This window comes from Gambusia affinis, linkage group LG12 (genome assembly GCF_019740435.1).
Source record: "Gambusia affinis linkage group LG12, SWU_Gaff_1.0, whole genome shotgun sequence".
Taxonomy (NCBI): Eukaryota; Metazoa; Chordata; class Actinopteri; order Cyprinodontiformes; family Poeciliidae; genus Gambusia; species Gambusia affinis.
In genome coordinates this window covers 9,678,340-9,697,808 of record NC_057879.1, presented here as the reverse complement: position 1 = coordinate 9,697,808, position 19,469 = coordinate 9,678,340, and the positions used below count along the sequence as shown (strand labels likewise).

At 39.0% G+C, this 19,469-nt stretch overlaps 1 protein-coding gene across 3 annotated transcripts in view; it reads left to right on the top strand.

The window, feature by feature from the left end:
* tox (thymocyte selection-associated high mobility group box) overlaps positions 1 to 19,469 on the top strand; it is a 53,186-nt gene that overhangs the window by 9,357 nt on the left and 24,360 nt on the right. For all 3 annotated transcript variants that reach the window (XM_044134280.1, XM_044134282.1, XM_044134281.1), the window contains exons 2-3: positions 10,576 to 10,641; positions 17,370 to 17,480. In XM_044134280.1, coding sequence (XP_043990215.1) covers positions 10,576 to 10,641; positions 17,370 to 17,480 — 177 coding nt within the window. The remainder of the gene's footprint in view (positions 1 to 10,575; positions 10,642 to 17,369; positions 17,481 to 19,469) is intronic.

The following is a 19,469-nucleotide window of genomic DNA, read 5'->3' as shown; positions in this document are numbered from 1 at the left end:
TTCCAGCAACGTTATTCGGAAATAGTTGGAGCCCGTTTTCCTCTAGCACTCGGCTTTTGTTCTCAATCATGCCATCATAGCTGTTGTAGCGAAGTGCTAATTGCTGTGGATAGACTGAAACAACATTGCCACAGTTTGAGTTTGTAAAGTTGTGCCTGTTTCCCTGTTCCCTTTTGCCCTTTAGACTATCTGGGACTTTAAACTATCTTTCACACTTCCTTGATTTATCTGCTTGTTCTCTGGGACAATCAAACACAATATGCCTCAAAAACAAAATTGTCTTTTTTTTTTTTAAGTCTTAAACTTTATGCTATTGTAAGAGGTGTATTTCAGACTCGGCAAGTTCTTTGAACTTACACCTTTCAAGTGACAAACTATTAGAAGACCACACAGCTTACTTTGAGGAATAAGCTGACCTTTACTTTTTGTTTTCAAAAGGATATGATGACCAAAACCTACCCAGAAGACATCAGGTTAGCTTATCTTGTTCAAATAATGATACCATATCAGTTAAACCCGCATTTCATTGGTGTGGAAGTTTTCCTCTTAAGATGATTCGTGCCAATGTTTTCTTTGTTTTGCGCAAAACAATAGGTAACTCTGTTTTGCACAAGACAAATCCTTCTAAAATTAGCATTCAATTTTCTCTGATCCCGTTTATTTGGATCCTGACCTGATCCTGATGACGTGAAACCAAATGTGCTTACACTGTTAATAATTACAAATTAAGCTTTCTGCCTATTCACATCCATCTTAGTTGTAGAGTTGCTCAATCTGAGTTGCAGTCTGTCAGGATGGAAATGGAGAGGTGGACAATCGGACTTCAGAACGTTAGCTGTAAGTAGGACTTCACTGGGGGTGAAAATGTTGGCAAAATAGCCAGAACAAAATTACTGGATGATCATATGAATTCACCTTCTGCTTAGAGAGGCTATTTTTTATATGGCCTGGGTGTGGGAATTTTAAGATTGTTCAATAAAGCCAGTAATAAAAAGAATGAATATTGTTATATGACATGCTATAGTTCTCATACTTTAAAAAAAAAATAAAAACTGTCTGTCGCTCTCACTTTGTCTGCCTTAACTGTTGCTCCTACTATGAGCTGAGTGAGAGAGCATGACTTAGTGCATTTTATGATGAAATGCACATTTTGTGTTTGCATACCCATAAATTATGAATTTTGACATCATATGTCTATGAGTATACCCATATATTCATTGATATAGCTATTATCTTGAGAAGATGTAGGATGTCTTGGTGAGTTATTTTGAAAATATGGATGTCGTGCTCATTCGTTTTCCTGTCGGAGGGGTGTGATCTGTGAAGATTGAGTCCTCCATCCGGCAAAAACAGTACGATATTTTTGTGTCTTTTGTGTGTTTTTTAGACCCTCTTGGTGTGTCAAAGCCTTCCAACAAGCTGCCAACATTTCCAAATTTGATATATTTCCCTTACAACTTTAAAGCGGCAATAAATAAAGTAAAGCAACTTACAGGAACAACTTTAAAAGTTCAAAATATTTGCAACATAGATAGCAGGTACATTTAATCAACTTTCTTTATCTTAACTATACCCAAAGAAGACCATGCAGAGACGTCTCACCTCTGCAGCCAGCAGGTATTGTATGCTTGGTCCACACACAAAACAACAGTAACCTGGTAAATCTGTCAAAATCTATAAAAAAACAAACAAAAAACTTTTGAAATATTGTTTACATACCATAAATAAGAGTCTTGAGTGTTTTGATATTGTAGCTAGTTTCTGATCTCAGGCTTTTTGTTATACTGATTTTAGTTGACTCCAATTACTTCTCATAAACTCTTAATTTAATATATTAGACCAGTGCTACAGTCACAGCACTGTGACTGCAGCACTTTGAGAATATTTTAAAATAAACACAACAGATTTGACACTTCAAACCATCTTTAGCATCTTGTTTTAGCCATTAGCATGGTTGGCAAGGCTAGCACCTGAACAGCTGCTTCAGGTGTATTCAGTCGTGAATGTGAATCCTGACCTCAACTGTGAGGGGGAAATGCACATCTGGAGCACCACAGCTCAACAGGTTTGATGAACACACATTCACTGGGAGCTTGAGCACACATTGCCAGATGAGGGGCTTTACAAGTTGATTGACTCAAAATAGCTGGGAGGTATTTTTTTTCTCTGTGTGCCACTGAGAGTCCCAAATTCAGCATTTTCCAAGACAGAGGCTAAAAGATACGGTCAAGCATTATCCAGTTATATACGCTCATCCTTCCTGTTATCTAATGAAAGGTCGTGCTCTCTCACAGCCTGAATGAACCACATATTCTCAAAAAGATGTGTGAGAATATCTTGTTTTAGTCGTTTCTCACATATTCTTCCTACTTCATTTTAAGCTCTGCTCTGTACTAAACTTAACCCCTTTTTTCAGTAACAGCATCCACACCAAAGAGCATTTCCTGGTAGTGCCCAGGATGCTTATCTCTGATAAGATAAGGATTCTATTGTTGTGTTTCTGATAAGTTGAAAAACAGCCAATAAAGGCCCCAGCCATTTTCTTGGGGCAGATGCAATATTTATTTATTTATTTTTGGCTCTAGGTCACTTGGGGTAACACAGAGCCACTGAGACTGGATCAGTGCCACCAGCCTGACATCCAGTCCAAGTATGTCCATGTCCAAAAACAATACCGGATTGCGTCTGCCCCAACCCAGCTAATAAAACAGCCAAAATTAAGCAAACACGAGCAACAATCTTTAATCTTTTGCTAACAGATTATAGTCTTTCTCCTCTTGATAGGTAAAAACTGTATGACTTAAATTGGTAAAATACTGGCTGGAGTAGCAGTATGAGTGTGTTTTCCATCTGAACGTATCTGAGTAGATGATTAATTGTGGCATAAGAGAAGATCTTTAAGCTGTCACCGAAACTAAGCAAACCTTTATCAGTCATAATAAACATTATACTTTAATTTACACGGCCGGCGGTTTGGAGGAAATCACACAGACTTGTCATACTGCAAGAAGCAAAAACTAAATTAGAATGGGCTTCACTGTAAACATACTGTTGAAATGTGAACCGCTTCGTTAGCTCAAAAATAATTAAACTGATGATTAAAGCTCCGTTTTAAGAAACGTCTTCTTTTTTTTTTTTCTCCTCCCCTCTGCACATACAGAAAAGTGTTTGCCCACGCACATCCAATCTAGATTTACAGCCAGGGTGGATACATTTAGCCAATAAAACCATGTTTATATTGTTGTCAGGGTGACATAGATAAGACAGATAAACAGTTGCTGAACTGAGCTGCCACAGCTGGGTGAATCTGCCTTTTCCACAAAGCCACTCATGACTCTTTTTTTTTTTTTCCATCTATTTCTCAATGTACAGTCTTCTGTGTTGATTTATTTCCTCAGTCGACTCAGAGTCAGAGGAAATCCACCGATCCTGGTCCCACACATAACAGTAACAAGGCATTTTGGACACATTTAGGAATATGTCATAGTTGTCACTTTGGTGCAAAAAAAAAAAAAAGTTTCTTGCAGCACTTATTTGCAGTTAAGTAAATATTCTCCCCCTATAAGACATTTTATCATGATTGACATGTTGCAAAGTCATTTAACAACTTCCTTTATTTCAAGCTTCCAGTTGTCTGTTTTTGTGCTTTTAAAGAAGACGCTTTCAGCTGAAAGAAATTCCACTTCTTATCTCTCATTTCAGATTATATGACTCAATCGAAACATTTTCTGATGGAATAATATGTCCGTTAATTAGTTTTTGTTTTTTTCCCCCTCCTTCTTCTTTCTAAAAGCTTTTCTGAGTACCCTGATTTAGCTCAAGAGGTAACCAGACCGCAGTCTTGTTTCTGGGAAATGGAGTAAAATCACACTCTTTCCATTTTTATCCTATCGTCTCACTCTGTATCACTCTGCTCACATAAAGTCGCCCTTTACCTCTCTCTCCATCTCTCACTCACTGCACATTCCATTTCTCAGCGGCTCCTCCTTTTTCTCCTCTCTCTCTCTCCTCTTTTCCTTGATATGCAGTATTCCTCTCTTTTTTCCCCCCTTTGTCCTTGTCTGTCATCCTAATAGTCTCTCTCTCCCCCTTTTTCTCCCCCTTCCTCCGACCCTGACCCACTTAGCGGGCTGCTTGTTATTCAAACCTTTGCTTTACCCACACAAATACAGACGTACACACACAGAAATGGAGTGAGCTGCAGAGATATGAGAGGGAGAGAAAGAGATAGGCATGGGGAGGGAGAGCGGAGAGGTAATTCGGGTTTACTACAAAACACGGGCAATCTTTTTTTAGTCCTCTTGCTCAAAGATTTGACACAAAGTAAGTACTGATAAAAATGTTGCTCTTTCATGAATAATTAAAGGATGCAAAGTATATTTTTGAATCATATATACAATGAACAACACCCGAAGCCACGTGTTTTCATTGAAATACCGCAGCATGCTCAAAGTCAAGCTAAAATGCTAAGTTTAAAATAAAGTAAAGCATTGTCTGGCTGGAAAATCTCTGTATGCTCCATTTGGCCACAGAGGCCTAAAGGTTACAATTTTGCATCACTGTTGGTAATATATTTGCATAGGATTTTAAAACAACATCATGTTTCCATGTGAAAGGGTTTTGTTGCACAAATGACACCGAAAGAAATTCCCAAGTATTCAGTGGACCAGAGCTAAGCTGCTGCACAATTGCACCATTTTGTGCAAAACGTTGGAGAAAGCCGTTGTGGATTTTTTAAATTTTTCTTTCATTTTACCTCCTCTGTCGTTTTGGTTTCTGTGCGTCTCTGCTAGCTGAACTGGACTTTGTGTTTGTGTCCAGGGTTGATTGTCACAACTTTAGCTGTTTTAAACTCTTTAATCGTTGCTGTGACTGTGGATGTGAGTAAGTTTAGGTGACAAATGGGATTAATGAGTTTGTCAGAGCCTGGGAAAGTAAGTGGGGGGAAAAAAAGAGACCCAGCTTTCAGCTTCGACGGAAAGCTGCGAGGGAAGTAGGTTTAGGGATATTAGCATCTACTCTAAATAACTAGAAATTGATATCTTAGCTAGTAGAAAAGAAAATTACAATAATCTGAATAGGGTGAAGCTCCCACTTAATATTAGTTTAGGTTTCAGCATCTGTTGAAGTTAAAATTTAGATAAAGCGTTCACCCAGTATTAGCTAACTTTCCACACATACTAGTGACTCTTTTTACCACCACTTATATCCTAATAGGTCAAACACCAAATATTAATATACATATTAATGCCTTAGCACTGCCAAAGGAGCTAACGGCTAGAGGAAGAGCCAGTCAGGCCAATGGTGCTCCTAGATTGACTGCTTTGCCTGCAGTCTGCCATGTAGCGTTGGGGCTACGTGTTTCAGTCTCCCAAGCTGCGTTTTCTACTGAATATTTTAGATTTATTCAAAAACCCATGAATTTTTCTCAAATAATCTGGAGTCATGTCCCACAGAAAAATCCACAAATAGAGTCGGGGATTCTTTGCAGTTGTATTTTATTGTGTTTAAAGTCAAAAACCTGCATCTAGTTAACACAACCACCGTTACTTTTGAAATCTTGACGCGTCACAGATATCAGTAGATGTCATGTTAATGTAAAACAGAGTTGATTCACTTCTGCAAACAGTCCTTTTGGCAATGTCTTTTATGGACGAGAGAGGCAGGCGAAAGACAGTATGTTTAACTCATCTTGTCTAATCCCTTTACACATAAACATAAAAGAATAAAAGATATAGAGTCCAAAATGAGCAATGTCTACACTTTATTAAAATAGCATTTTTCCTTTTTTTTTTTAAAGCAGGACTGGTGCCAGCGCTTCCAACTACATTTTTTGAGGAAAAACATTTACTTAACTGATATGACAGCAGACATAAAGCAGGGAGGCTTCAACATTACAAAGCTTTTAATATTTAAACCGGTACTGGTTTTAGATTCGTCGTTCGAACAAAAGTGTAGAGCGGGCAGATGTAAAGTTAAAGGAAGTGACAGCTACTGAGATCCATCTCTGTCCTCGTGTCCCTCTGAGTTAATGAGGAACGTAATAGGTTCCACTCACTGAGCGCTCACTGAACAGAAATCATCACTATTTCTCTCTTCTGGCTTTTTTCCCCCCCACTCTGTCCCCATTCTTTCTGCTCTCCTCTCCTCTGATGGTTCTTACTGTGAGTGGAGACCTATATTTGTCCCTGGGATTACACAAACACATTTACATTTCGCTTACTCTCGGCAAATGACTCTAATTGCACCCTGATACAATCTGATTAAGGGATTCTGAAACTGCGTCTATTTTTCTTTACCAATACATTTAGGGAAATTACATAATTGAATGTGATTAAGTGTATAGTTCAAGTTCATGAGTTTCCCTCCGTCTATGTTGTCTGAAAGGAAGAAGTAAATGCTGCTTGTTATTCATTTTTTCTGCTCAGAACCATATCTGGCCTTTTAACGTTTACTGCAAGAGCTTCACGTATGTTTGCCACTGCTGCCTGATTCTGGTTCAGTGTGTCCCCAAAAAGTGAACATATTCTGACTTCCAGACAGATTCCTTGTTCTTGTTTACCCGGTTGACCTTTGGCCCCCAGCAGAAGCAGGTTAAACTGGTTCTGAAGAAGCTTTGGGTATGTGCTCTTGCTGGTCTTACTGGACTGAAGGTTCTTTCTGAGCACATTCTGTTACCAGCTCTGTAACATTCTGACACAGGAAATGAGGCGGCAGGAAAAAAAACTGAATCTGAAATGATCAGACATGAGCCACTTACTGGTATCGAGGCATGCCGAGTTTCAAAACTTGTTTTGTTCAAAAACCGCAAGAAAAACAACAAAAACAAACATTTCCATCATATACTCCCGATGAAGGAAATCTACGTCTTGTTTCCTTTATGATAATAAATCCACCATCGCTTTATTAATACCTTTTTAAAACTATAACTGGGAGCAGATTTTCCCATCTATACCCACTTGTCATCTTTGTATTAATCAATAAGGAGTTGTGTAATGGTTTTTTTTGTTCAAAGTTTCTCATTAAATACTGTAATACTGTAAAATACGGTAGTGTATGATCAGTCCAGGTGAATCTCATATTGACCTATAAAAGGAAAGCGTCAATCCCCAACACAGCATTTAGAAGAGTCAAAGATAGTTTACAGTAGAGCTGCATAACATCAGGAAAACATGCGATTAAATGAGGGCAAACCGGGATGATAATACAAATAAAACTCATTCTACGCATTGTTACTGTCTTCCTGCTTTGGATTCACAAAGTCAGTGAGTATTTGAAGCAGATACTGGGAAATAAAAAAGAGAAAATCTATTTTGGATGCTTCTCAAAACTGTTTCTGACTTTAACGGCAACAAGTCTGACTGGGATTAAGAGCTTGAGTTGGTGGTACTTATAAAGTTAACCGAGGAGATGTGCAGTCAGAGTGTCATGTTCTTCACAATATTTTTGGTGTTAGTTAAAAACACAGTTTCAGATGAAATATAAAGGTACGAGAAGCAGAGTATAGTCATGGCCATTTAAAAAAATTAAAGTAAGTAGTGATTTACTGAAGGCATTGTTCAATTTTAGATAATATATATAATACAGATAAAATGACAGAATAATCCTTAAGAGCTCAGTATTTGGTATTTATGATGGCATGTGGAGAGGACAGTGTTGTAACATCAGCAGCTATATGTTGTTTAGTTTTTTGTGTTTCAGAAAAAAGCAGCAGCTTGGTCAAGTTGGAGAACGACTTTGCTGCGGTCGCTTTGCTTTAAATCTCAGTCATTGACCCATGAACTATTTCTTGTTTGTTTTTGAACCATTTTCCATAAGTTTTTTTTTCCTGCATGCGGCAAAGAGAAAGGTAGAGACCAACAGCACAAATTGAAATCTAATATTTCCAGATATTAATTGTCTCTTTGTCTGTCGTTTTGAAAACATTAGAAGTATTGCCATACTGCAGCGTGGAATGTAAATAAAAGCTCTAAATAACTGGAACATTAAAAGTGGTGTGAATTGGGATTTAGAAACACCAAACATTCACAGATTTGGTCTTTATTGGTATTGCTGAAAGCGTGTACACGGGCCATAGATTTTATCGGAAGGAGACTTTATTTACACACTTAGGATTTCTCAGTGTTTTATTTTTCCACAAGGTTTGTGCGATCTCCTGCTAGACGTCTTGTGTGACTGGCTCTGTTGAAAGTGTAGTGAAAGGAGGAAAGTTATTCAACACTGAGGTCAGACGCTCTCCTCCTCCCTCCCCTCTCTGTATAGATGTTCACGCTGAGAGCAGAATGATTCAGAGGGATGGAAAAAGTGCGTGTTCCTCTTATTGTTGTTGTTGTATTGATATGTGAAACTGTTCTGCGTAGAGCGCTAAAACTTAACTGTAAATGCTCCAAACAACATCCTGTCCATCACAGTGTCTGTTTGTTCCTTTTGGCTTTCTGTTTGCTCTGTAATTCTACACCTCGTTTGCATAATACCCAACAGCTGGCGAATGGATAGGGCAGCTACACCTGTCTGTCCACCTTAATGTGTGTGTGTGTGTAGGCGTGTGTGTGTGTGTGTGTGTGTGTACACAAGTCAGTGCTTTGCTCTGCCCACCTGTTCAAATGTTCCTCTTGTGTTTGTCAACTGAAACAATGATTATGCACCCAGGATACCGCGAATTATTTGAATTTGGCTCACCATGCAAATATGGATTTGTTTGGCCTCTCTTTGAGTTGGAAGTTAGGCTTCAAGAGTAAAAATCAATAAATGCAATACTGCTGTTTGTAGATTGTGGCATTTGGTACCTTTTTAAAGTAGTGACAAGTCACTTTAAGATTGTGAGTGATGGTAGAAACTGGTTATTTTAGTTTCCAATCAAGCCGTCCGCACCCTCAATGACCGTAGAGACTTTGACCTCTTGTTTCATATTTTAAACAAGCACTGTCAGGTTGCTGATTCAGGAAATTCCACGTTTGTGAAATGTAACGTTTTCAGAAACTGCTCTAGTTTTCCAACATGAAGAAAGTGAAGAAAACCTTCTCTGTTTGCAGCATGGAGCAGCAAAGTGTTCTTCTGTTCAGGTGACTTACAAAAAGACAGAAATATTTCTGGAGGGGAAAAACTCAGAGTCATGGTGTGGATACTTTATATTAAGATAACAATGGTTTGAAACTGCTGCTGGCGAGCGTCTATTTGCTAATCTAAAATCAGCTTGTTATGCTACTGTTGCTGTATAAAGAGCAGAACAGTGAAAAGGTTTTATATTCTCACATAACAACGTCAAAGCTGCCTTTTCTATATATTTATTTACCTCTTTGTATCATTATATTACTGTTCATTTTGTACTTTACCTTTGTCTTTCTCTACATAAACAGAAAACCATAAACAAACAATTTCCTACCCGTCTACTAAAACAATTGTGTGCGTATCATTTTCTTAGCATTTTCATAAATGACACGAATAAATCAGACATTTCATCGGACATTTACGCTCCAGCTTTCATTGGACGAAAAGCAGGATACATCCTGAACACCAGTCCATCCAAGGGGCAATCTCATTTAATTTAACTAGATCGATATTATAAGTGCATATTTTCTTCGATAGTGGCTCTGATTCCCATGTAGACCAACCGACTCATGAAATATGTCAGATTCGGACCCCTAATCAATTTAAAAAAAGTCTAGGTGGCCTCCTGGTGATAAATACTGTCACTTGGATGCATATAACTAAATTTCCTTGCAGTAGATGGAAAATTACTATAACATGTCAAAATGGATATGAAAAATGCACAAGGTGTGTAGGAGTTGATGCATGGCTGGTATAAAATCAGTTGAATTACATGAGGTAAAAAAAAAAAAAAAGGTGAAATGAATCTAGTTTAAAACACTTTTGTGTTCATTAGCACCTCTTAATGAGCTGATTAGCATTAAATGTGTGTTGGTAGCTTATGACACGCGACATTAACAGCTTTGGACAAGTTAACAAATGGAAAGGAAGGAGGAAGTGAGGTTCTGGTAATAGAGGAAGTTTGGTAAATGTCATGCTCTATACTGAGAAAAATGTCCCGTGTAAGTTATAATAAATATGTTTCTATGTTCGGCTCGTTGGAAAATAAAGATAATATTTTATTTTAAATTACCAGCTAGTTGACTTAACGCTGTGGTGTTTAAACAAGATGCCGTCGTTCAGATTAAGAAACATTTTTGCATGCCACTAGAGAAATTGAAGAACTAGGACTGGTGTGAAACTTAACAGCCTTCTTGTTTGATAAGAGATTTCTGGTAAACATCCAACTAGACGTACAATTCATTGAGCACTCTATGTACTGCTTCGCTCTCCTTTGTGGGGTTTTGTTCATCAGTTAAATTTGTTTGAAAAAAAATGAATCCTATTTTATAAAATGAACCTTTTTCAACACACACGCGGACTACAAGAGGGCCTTCGGTATCAGAAGAAGTGCAGACAGAAAGTGGTTCTGACTGCCTGTCAGTTAATCTGTTACCTCCATCTCACTGGAGGCTGGCCGCTCTCTGTTTGCCGTGTTTGATTTTTCAGTTTGTTGACATTGTTTCTCTTGCTTTTTGTTCTCTCCAGCTGGACGGGGACACCATGTTCCTGGGGATGCCAGAGGCAGGCCTCGACTTCACCTCCACCAATCAGGTTAGTTGGTGTCTGCGACGCTGCGTGTGCTTGTTTCAAAGCGTGACCCCTGGAAGGCGTGCGCTCCAAACAGCGTCTGCTTTAAGCTGCATCCGGATCTTTCCTGAGTTACTGGTGGAAATCTTTTTCCAACAACCCCCAGCAGGTCTGGATTTCGGAAGGGGCCGCCTGGTCAGACCGGGTTTTTGCCACACACGTTTAACGTACACATGCAGATTACAACGGATTGGTGGTTAGATACACATGAAACCTTTTCTACATCAAACTAGTTTTTCCTAAACAGTTTTTATGTTTTTCCTCGCTCTTTTTTTTTCAATCTGTAGAAAAGAAATTACCCAAAATATTGCAGTAACTGTTTCAGGCCTGCATCACGATCCAAAACTGGATTTTCTGAGCTCCCAGTCAAAATTTGACAACAGCAAAGCCCCTTGAAGTCAGAACTCGACTAGGACTGTCGGCAGTCGTAAAAGTTGCAAATACGATGTGTTTATGACCACTTCTGACAGCAGCACAATCAGTCCTGGGCATCATCTTTATGAGTGCTTTCCCTTTTTGGTTCTGAATTTAGAAAAAGGTAATAATTACATTATTGGCTGGCATTGCCTCCAGTAATTAGCACCACATTGATTATCAAATCCCACTGGTTTCCCTAACTTGGAACCAGAAAGCACTGAAGTGAGATGTGACATTATCCCCAGTGCTGATGAAACCAAACGTATCGCATTAGGATTTTCTAATATATGTGTATTGGTCGACTATGTTAAAATACAACAAAATAAAACAGTACAAAATACTGTTTCCATAAAAAAATCAATCCAATTACAAAAATCGCAGCCTTATACAGAGCATCAGTTCTAGAGTGTCTATGCTTACAAAAGATGAAATATTTTTGATACTAGTTGAAGCAGAGGCAATCTGAGGTTTGAAACTGAAATTAAATACGTTTCCGATCCTCCTATGAGCAGATCCATGGCTTAAGAAATAGTAGCTTTATTCTTTAAACTGTATTAATCCCCAAATTTATAGCAGGTTTGCACAAAATGAATGATTAATAATTTTGTAATATTTTATCAAAAGCATATACTTGGTTTACTTCTCTTTCCCTAATCGCATCCGAGAGTTATGGAAGAACCAACAATTTGTAAACAGGTTTTTCTGCTTTGGTTTGTGCAGAATGGAAAAAAAAATATTTGTCAGTAAGTCATGGAAATGTTCAAGTCTCAGAATCCAGCCTCATTTTGAGAGACAAAGAATCCCCTGCAGGTATTCTCACAGACTCAATTAGTCTTTATTCTTCGGACTCTTTCCGCACACAACAATGCTGGACGATTTGCATGAGATAGAAACAGGAGACAACGAAAACCAAACATGAACGAAAACAAAACACTAATAATAATGAGGTAAACAACACTAAACACGTAATTAATTTCTTAAACGAAAATGTTTTGAAATCCTTCTAGCTAAAAGAAATGAAAGAATCAATGCAAAGTATTTTTGAAAGTGGAAAAAAAAGTACAGATATTAATTTAAGATAAAGTTCCACAGGCAAGCGCTGTAATATGAAAATGACGCCTCACCACATGTTTTGGTTCCCACTTTTTATTTTTGTAGAAGATCTCAGAGATCAAGATTGCTTCTACAACAAAAGCTCATCTTATCGACACATTAGACAATAACTAGTAATAACTTATAAGCCATGAAAAGGACATTAAAAGCAACATAAAACAAGAATCTGATGTGAGCTCAGTTTCTTTCCTTTGCCATCATTTCATGCTGTTAAATTTTTAAGTATTTGTAGAGGAGCTGCATTCCTTCTTGGAACAATCACACACACGCCCCGATTACTGACGCTGTCCGCTTCACAGAAGAGTGTGCAGGTCGAACCTGTTTAAAATCAAATTTAAAGATACAACATCAACAGCTTTTATGTAAATATTCATAATCAGATTAATCTACATTTTGATGCAGATTAACCTGCGGTGTAGTTTTGTTTCTTGAAGAACGTTTGACGAAGCGTCCTTTCTCCTTAGAGTTCCCCTCCGAGCTATTTTCGGTCTTATTTCCAGTTACAATAAACAAACTTCCTCCCCATTCTGCGGTATGAATCAATATCACTTACTCCACCCGGGCAGAGGCACCTGAAGCAAAGCGATGTGCTTCGATTTCTAACCTCTCTTGTTTCTTTCACTGAGAGTGAGCTGCGGCGCTGCCGTGTGAAATGGCTCAAATTTAGACTTTTAAAAGATGCTTCACATCTCTAAAACCCTCGAAAAGGACTCGCACACAGAACTCTGTGGATATGTCAGAAAAATAGATTTTAAAAAAAACAAACAAACTTGTACATGAGGAGTGATGTCTTTGTTTAAGTTTGGATATCATCAGTGTGTTCTGAGCCGTAGATTCTGCTGATTGACCAGCAGCTCGGTTTTGTGCTGCACCTCTGTACCCGCAAAGACCCAGCAGGATCAGGGCGAGTCGGAACGGGTGGTGCACAATCTAGATTTAAAATACATCACGCCTTGGTCGAATGCAGATTGCTTTCTTTTAAAAGCGGAGAGTAAAAAAAGGTCTGTTTCCACAAGAAAGAAAGAAAGAAACCGTATCTGTACCGTGTGTCGAGAAACCACAATCTGACGCCGCCACAAAAGTTCAACTTATCACCTTGGCTGAGGCTTATAGAAGTATTTATTTTTATTAGATTATTAAATGCCAAAACAATTCAAACACACGATACGCCCATTTGAATGTATGAATGTGTGCGCACATCTCTCTACCTCGAGAGAGAGATTCTCTATCAAAAGCTTGTTTTTCTTTTCTCTCATATCGTAGGAAACAAATTGCTTTTGAGAGTAAGTCAGTGCAAAAAAAAAAAGTCCCTTTCAGAAACTCTGTAAACAAAATTACACGACAAACTAATCTGAAAATTAATTGAATAATAAATTGAGCTAGTAACAGTAGCTGGTGCTGCTATAAGCCCCACCATCAGATATATTGTGAAATTTATGATAATGAACTGCTCAGGGAAGATGGATGGAAATTTCCATTAGAAAAATGCAGCCTTCATGGCATAAAGCTACAGCAGCATCCACCTTTTGCTGCACTCTGTGTAACAGAAAAAGAAAAAGGCTGAATAAATGAATCTACCATTGCAGCACGTATACAGTTCATACCTTTGTTGATCAGTGGTTGTTTCATACATTGGCCCTTCTAACAGGTCTAAATTAAATGTGGCAAAAGAATTGTTCATTTATACTCTGAACATTCAAACTTCATAGTTCCATTAGGCAGAAATAAGTTTCAATAAGATACATTTTTTTTTAGCCACTTTTCAAATTCATAGCATCTCAGACAGAATCACTGTTAAAACATTCCCATTTGAAATAGTAAAAATATAATTTCAGATGACACTGTCAGTTTTGTGTTGTTATGTTTTCGGTTTTTTTTTCCCCACCAGGGGTTCTTTTTGTGGGCTCTAGTGTCCCTTATACCACAGTAGGCTGACAGGAAAGGGGGGAAGACATGCGGCAAGTGTCGTCGGGTCCGGGAATTGAACCCATGACGGCCGCGTCGGGGGCTGGGGGCCTCCAGGCGTGGGGAGCGCTACCCTCTACACCACCGGAGCACGCCCCGTTGTTGTGTTTTTTTTTAACGTTATTGATTGAAATTTATAAATACAACGACAAATCAAAATTCTTGTCAAGATCTCATGGTAAATGATTGATTGTGCAACGAGTGAACGTCCTCCTCCTCTCCCTGCATCCACGACTCCTTCTTTTCAACTGCTGCGTGATTTGGGGTCGTAGTTCAGATATTATTTGAGTCTTTGAGACGTTGCCATGGCTCCGCGTTGTAACAACCGTCTGAAAGGAAAAAAGGAAGAGTAAATATTTCTCTAGCTGCACAACTTCCCACAACTAGACTCAAAATTATCTCTTTATTACTCTTAAACATTTTTTTAGAGGTGGTAAATTGGCTACAAGATGGCAGCTACTCCCTCATAATAACAATAATACTGGAAAGATTTAAAACAACTGTAATAACGCCGAGCACATGTGGATGAGGACTCGTGTTTATCTTGCATTCGCAGTCAGGAAATCCTTCAGTTCGAGACCTGCTGCAGATTTCCTCATTATGAGATGATGCCACTGTGACCCCACCTGGAAACTTTAAGTTTTTTTTACTCGTCTTTACCAGGAGTGGCGATACGTGCGCAGGCCGTTGTAGATCTATGCTGCTGTTGTCGCAGTTATTGTGGGATGACAGACACAGAAAAGCTCAGCTGCCGTTAGATTACTTGGCAACAGCCCTGAGCCACACCGTGCAGCGAGCCGTTTTCAGTCGGCTGCGAATGTAACCTGCGCTCACATTTCAGCTTCCAGCGGCCAAACATCAGAGCTAATACGACGTTTGTTTGTTAGCGCAGAATTACCTCACCGCCGAGGAAAAGCCCATATTAATAAGCCCCGCCACTACATTATTCATAGAGAAGCATATAGAGAATATTGTGCGGCACAGAGCCGAATGATTTGATGTTTTATTCATAGTGTTGTTCTGTAAGAAGATGGGGAGCTAAGAGGGGAATGAGAATTTATGGCTTTATTACTGAAGTACCGTTTCTTCCATAAAGTCAGAGGTTGTTACGAAGAATGAGCTCGATTTGAGTCCGGCCTGAGCCCAGTTGTTTGTCATTTTATCACCCGTTAATGCAGCAAGGAGAGATGTAACTGTGTCAAAGCTGAAATACAGAGGCTGCAGACAGAAAGAGGACAGCCACTGTTAAAAAAGAAAAACAGAGAGGGGAACAATGAGTTATTTTAGTCAAGTTTCATCCCTTTATTATTATTATAATGTGAGAGTTATAATTTAGTTCAGTCTTACCATACCATGTGTGTTTTTAGATCATTATTTTTTTTCTAAAGTACCAAAGGTGCGGAGAATTCTGTAAAAACGTAGCAAAACCTAAATATTGTCTTCCTGCAACATTTGCTGCTTTGAAACCAATGCTTCACCGCACTGATTTTAAACCTACATGTTGTGCAGTTAAGTTTAAGTAAAAATTATTAAACTGAATCTTCATCTATACTTACAGTAAACTAAAATATAGTATACTTTTTAAACATTTAGCTTTTATTCTTCTCTGTTGACAATTGAAGAAGTTTTTTCTGTGAGTTTGACCGCGCTGAAGTGACGTGTTACTTTGTAGGCAAAGTGAGGCGTAGAAAGAGGTGAGAAACAGGATCTGTAAATCACTTGCTGCACGTGTGCAGGGCTGTTCCTGTGGTTCCCAACACAGATGCTAATCGTGAACCTTTTCAGAGGAAAAAAGATGTTCAGTCACCTTGAGCTTTATATCTTAGTCATTGTACACATCATTAAGGCCCAATTTCATATTTTCCAGTTTCCTAAAAGTGGATGCCTCTAAAACGGAAAAACTGAAACTTACCAGATTGAACTGAAGTGCCTTCTTGCTTAAATTTGCTTTGCAAATAAATCTTGACTTGGTTATAAGCGAAGATTAAAAACCCTAAGTCAGAGTATATTGGGGAACCCAAGGCATCGTAACTTATAGATTTCCAGATTTCCAGCTGTTCGTAATTTTGTAAAAATCAAAGGCCAGGTCTGTTGTTGCGAACAATACTGACTGCATGTCATTTGGAAAGCATTAATCCGCCGAGGACTTTTCAATGTAGAGCCTTTTTCACATTTTATTATGTCACAGCCACAAACATCAACGTCTTTCAGTGGCATTTCGTCTCAGAAATCAACACAAAGTGATGCATAATTGGGAAATGAAAAGAAGATGATATATAGCTTCCTGATTCCTAATTGTTTACAGGTCTGAAATTTGACTAGGCCACTTCTGCTCAAGTCTCATATCTTTTGAAGCCTCTAACATATTTCCTCCCAGATTCCCTGACCCGGCTACAGACACACAATCCCCGCAGTATCATGCTGCCACCACATGTAACGATGTCCAGTGAGACCTTCACAGAACAGCGGGATTTATACGAGATTAAATTAGATTAAATTACACTAAGGTGAACTCTGCTTACTGACAAAGTGACTTCTGAAGGCAGCTGGATACAATATAGCAAAAATAATAAGTTACTGAATATAAATGCTTGCCACACTTTATGGATTTCTATTTGGAAAAATGTGCTGCTTTGTGTTTCTTTGACAGAGAAATTTAGCATGAGTAGTTGTAAAGTGACCAAATCTAAATAAGTTTAGGGGCCATGAACGCTTTACGTCTCATTTTAAAACTAAACTGTAGACAGATCAGGTACATTCACTCATTTGATTGCATCAAATAGGAAATCATCAACAGCATCAAAGGAAGTGATGTGCAGTACTGTGATTGTGAAAAAGCACAGAGATCACAACACACTCTCGTTCACGACAGCCTGAGTGATTGGTTTGCTTCTGTTTTCTCTTTCTCTATCTGTATGTACTATTATTCAGGGATTAGCGGTGTAGGGAACGCTTGTTTACACCGTCTGACTGTCTGAATGAGACTCAGAGCTGTTAGTGCAGCTTTAAAGCCGATATTATCCATCTTTTAATAGGAGGCCGTGTGTGTCTCGGTGTGTGTGAGTGTGTGTGTGTGCGCTTCGCATGCGAAATGTGTCTCTTTACTCCTCTTCATGACCTTTGTGTTTGACCCCTGGTCTCTCCCCTGACCCTGGGCCCTCTTGGGTCTTTGTTTGTCTTTGTCATTCTTCCTACAGTTTCGTGTGCCGCAGCCCCCTCACCCGATCGGCAAGGCGACGCCGCCGAACCCGGCATCGCAGCAGTGGAGAAGGGACCTGCACATGGCCGACAGCCACCGTCTGCCCTGGGTGAATGCCCACACACACACGCACACACACCCACACACCCACACACACACACACACACACACACACGCATGGACATGAAAACACAGACACAAATCCGAACCTGCAGATTTAATCAAGCTGCAATCACTTTGGGGGAATAAAAAGTTAAAGCAGCAAAAGTTTAGGACTTAACGGAAGATTGATTGCATCACCAGCGTTACGTCTGCAAAATCTGGCGGGCGATCCCGTTTCTGAAGATGTTGGAGTTGGAGTTTAGTCATGAAAATACTGCAAAAATCCAGATATAATCTTTTTTTATTTTATGTTTTATATCATGTCGAAGCCTACGCTATCCACAATGCGGCTGCACAGGAAATCAGGTAGGCTTTTAAGAAACTTTCCTCTCACGTACTTTTTTTCAGTGGCAGTCACAGTTAACTTTTATCTGGCTCCAACTTGGGTAAAGTTTTAGATTTTATGTAGGCGTCACTTTGAAGACAAAAGCCTTTTACACAGTCTGCATAGACTGAGCAGTAAGCTTTGTTGCACCTTGAATTTCATCCTGCGCCGTCTCCCTGCTGAATAGATAAGATTTAAATTTCAATCTAAAAATGGAAGGCTAAGAAATGCAGTAAATAAATTATTTTGCAGCCATCAGTTAAATATTATTTCTGCGTAGATATATTTATCCTCTCGAGTTGGAGCTTTGCTGCATTAATCACCGTAGCTTAGCAGGAAGAGAGCTGTCAGGGTTAAGAGAGAGAGAGAGAGAAAAACAGTTCCACTTTAACATTGTTTGCCTGCAGGTGACAGAAGTGTTAAAGTGGTAACATTTTGTACTTTGCCTTCAGGAGGCAAAAGTGACAGACTGATTCCGTAAAGCTCTGCAGCTCACACACTGTGTCTGCTGTTGTTCTCCATGTTGTGAAGCTGCGCTTTTTCATAGCTCAAATCTTACACTCAGCGGCACAAACTCAGACTCTCGTCCCGGTGTTCAATTAGAGATGCAAACATAGTTGTTGGAACTCCCCGCTAAAGTGGGCGTGGTGATATTTCACACTGAATACTTCACACTTCTTAATAGTTAATTCATTTTTTTTTTTTTTTTTTAAATGTTATAACTTTTAAGCCACATTTATTACTTAAATAAGCAGTGGCAGAGTTGTTTGCACCCTTCCTGTTAATGCTTTGTGCAACCACTTTCCCCACCACGGGTTTATCTAAACCATTTTACAAGGTCGGACCACGCGGTGAGAGGAATCCTCTTTTCACAATCTTCTGGGCCTTTTTTCAGTTTTCTCTTCATTTCATCCCACAGATTCCCCACCTAATATAAGTCTGTGAGAGGTGATTATCATTGAAGAAGGTGGATTTTGTTGCCTGGCGAACCTTTTCTGAACTCATTTGACCATATGTTTTGGACCATTATGCTGCCCATTTGACAACCCGTTTTCAGTTTTCGGACAGAAGTCACCAGGTGTTTATTGAAAACGTTCTCGTACTGTTAAGAGCTGATGATGCCATGCGTTCTGATGAGGTTTCTTTGGAACGGGAGCAATAAGTTTCTGCTGCACCGTGTTGGTTTTATAAGTCTTGTGTGTGAAGAAGTCGTTTCTGACTCAACACGTACAGCCACAGTGTTGCTCTGGTTGAAATGGGACTGAAATAGTTTGACATTAGCATGTTCTTTCCATTTCAATATGACTCGTTGATTCTGTCATTCGATTCATATTTTCTCACAGAAAAAGTATTGATGCTGCTTCATAAACTCAGTGTTTGCCTTTGAATGTTGTAATAGTTAATGAGTAGTGTTTCAGCTCCTCTCTGTGCAGCTCTAACACACAGGGAAGCAGCCGATGCGATCTCCCGCTCTGACTGTGACTATCATTGTACAAGGTGTAACACACTTAAGTTATGTGGGTAAAACTCACTATTATGCACCTGTAGATAGGTTCTGAATTAAAAATATGTCTAGCGCTGCGCTGCATGTGGGCCACCTAAAATAAAATC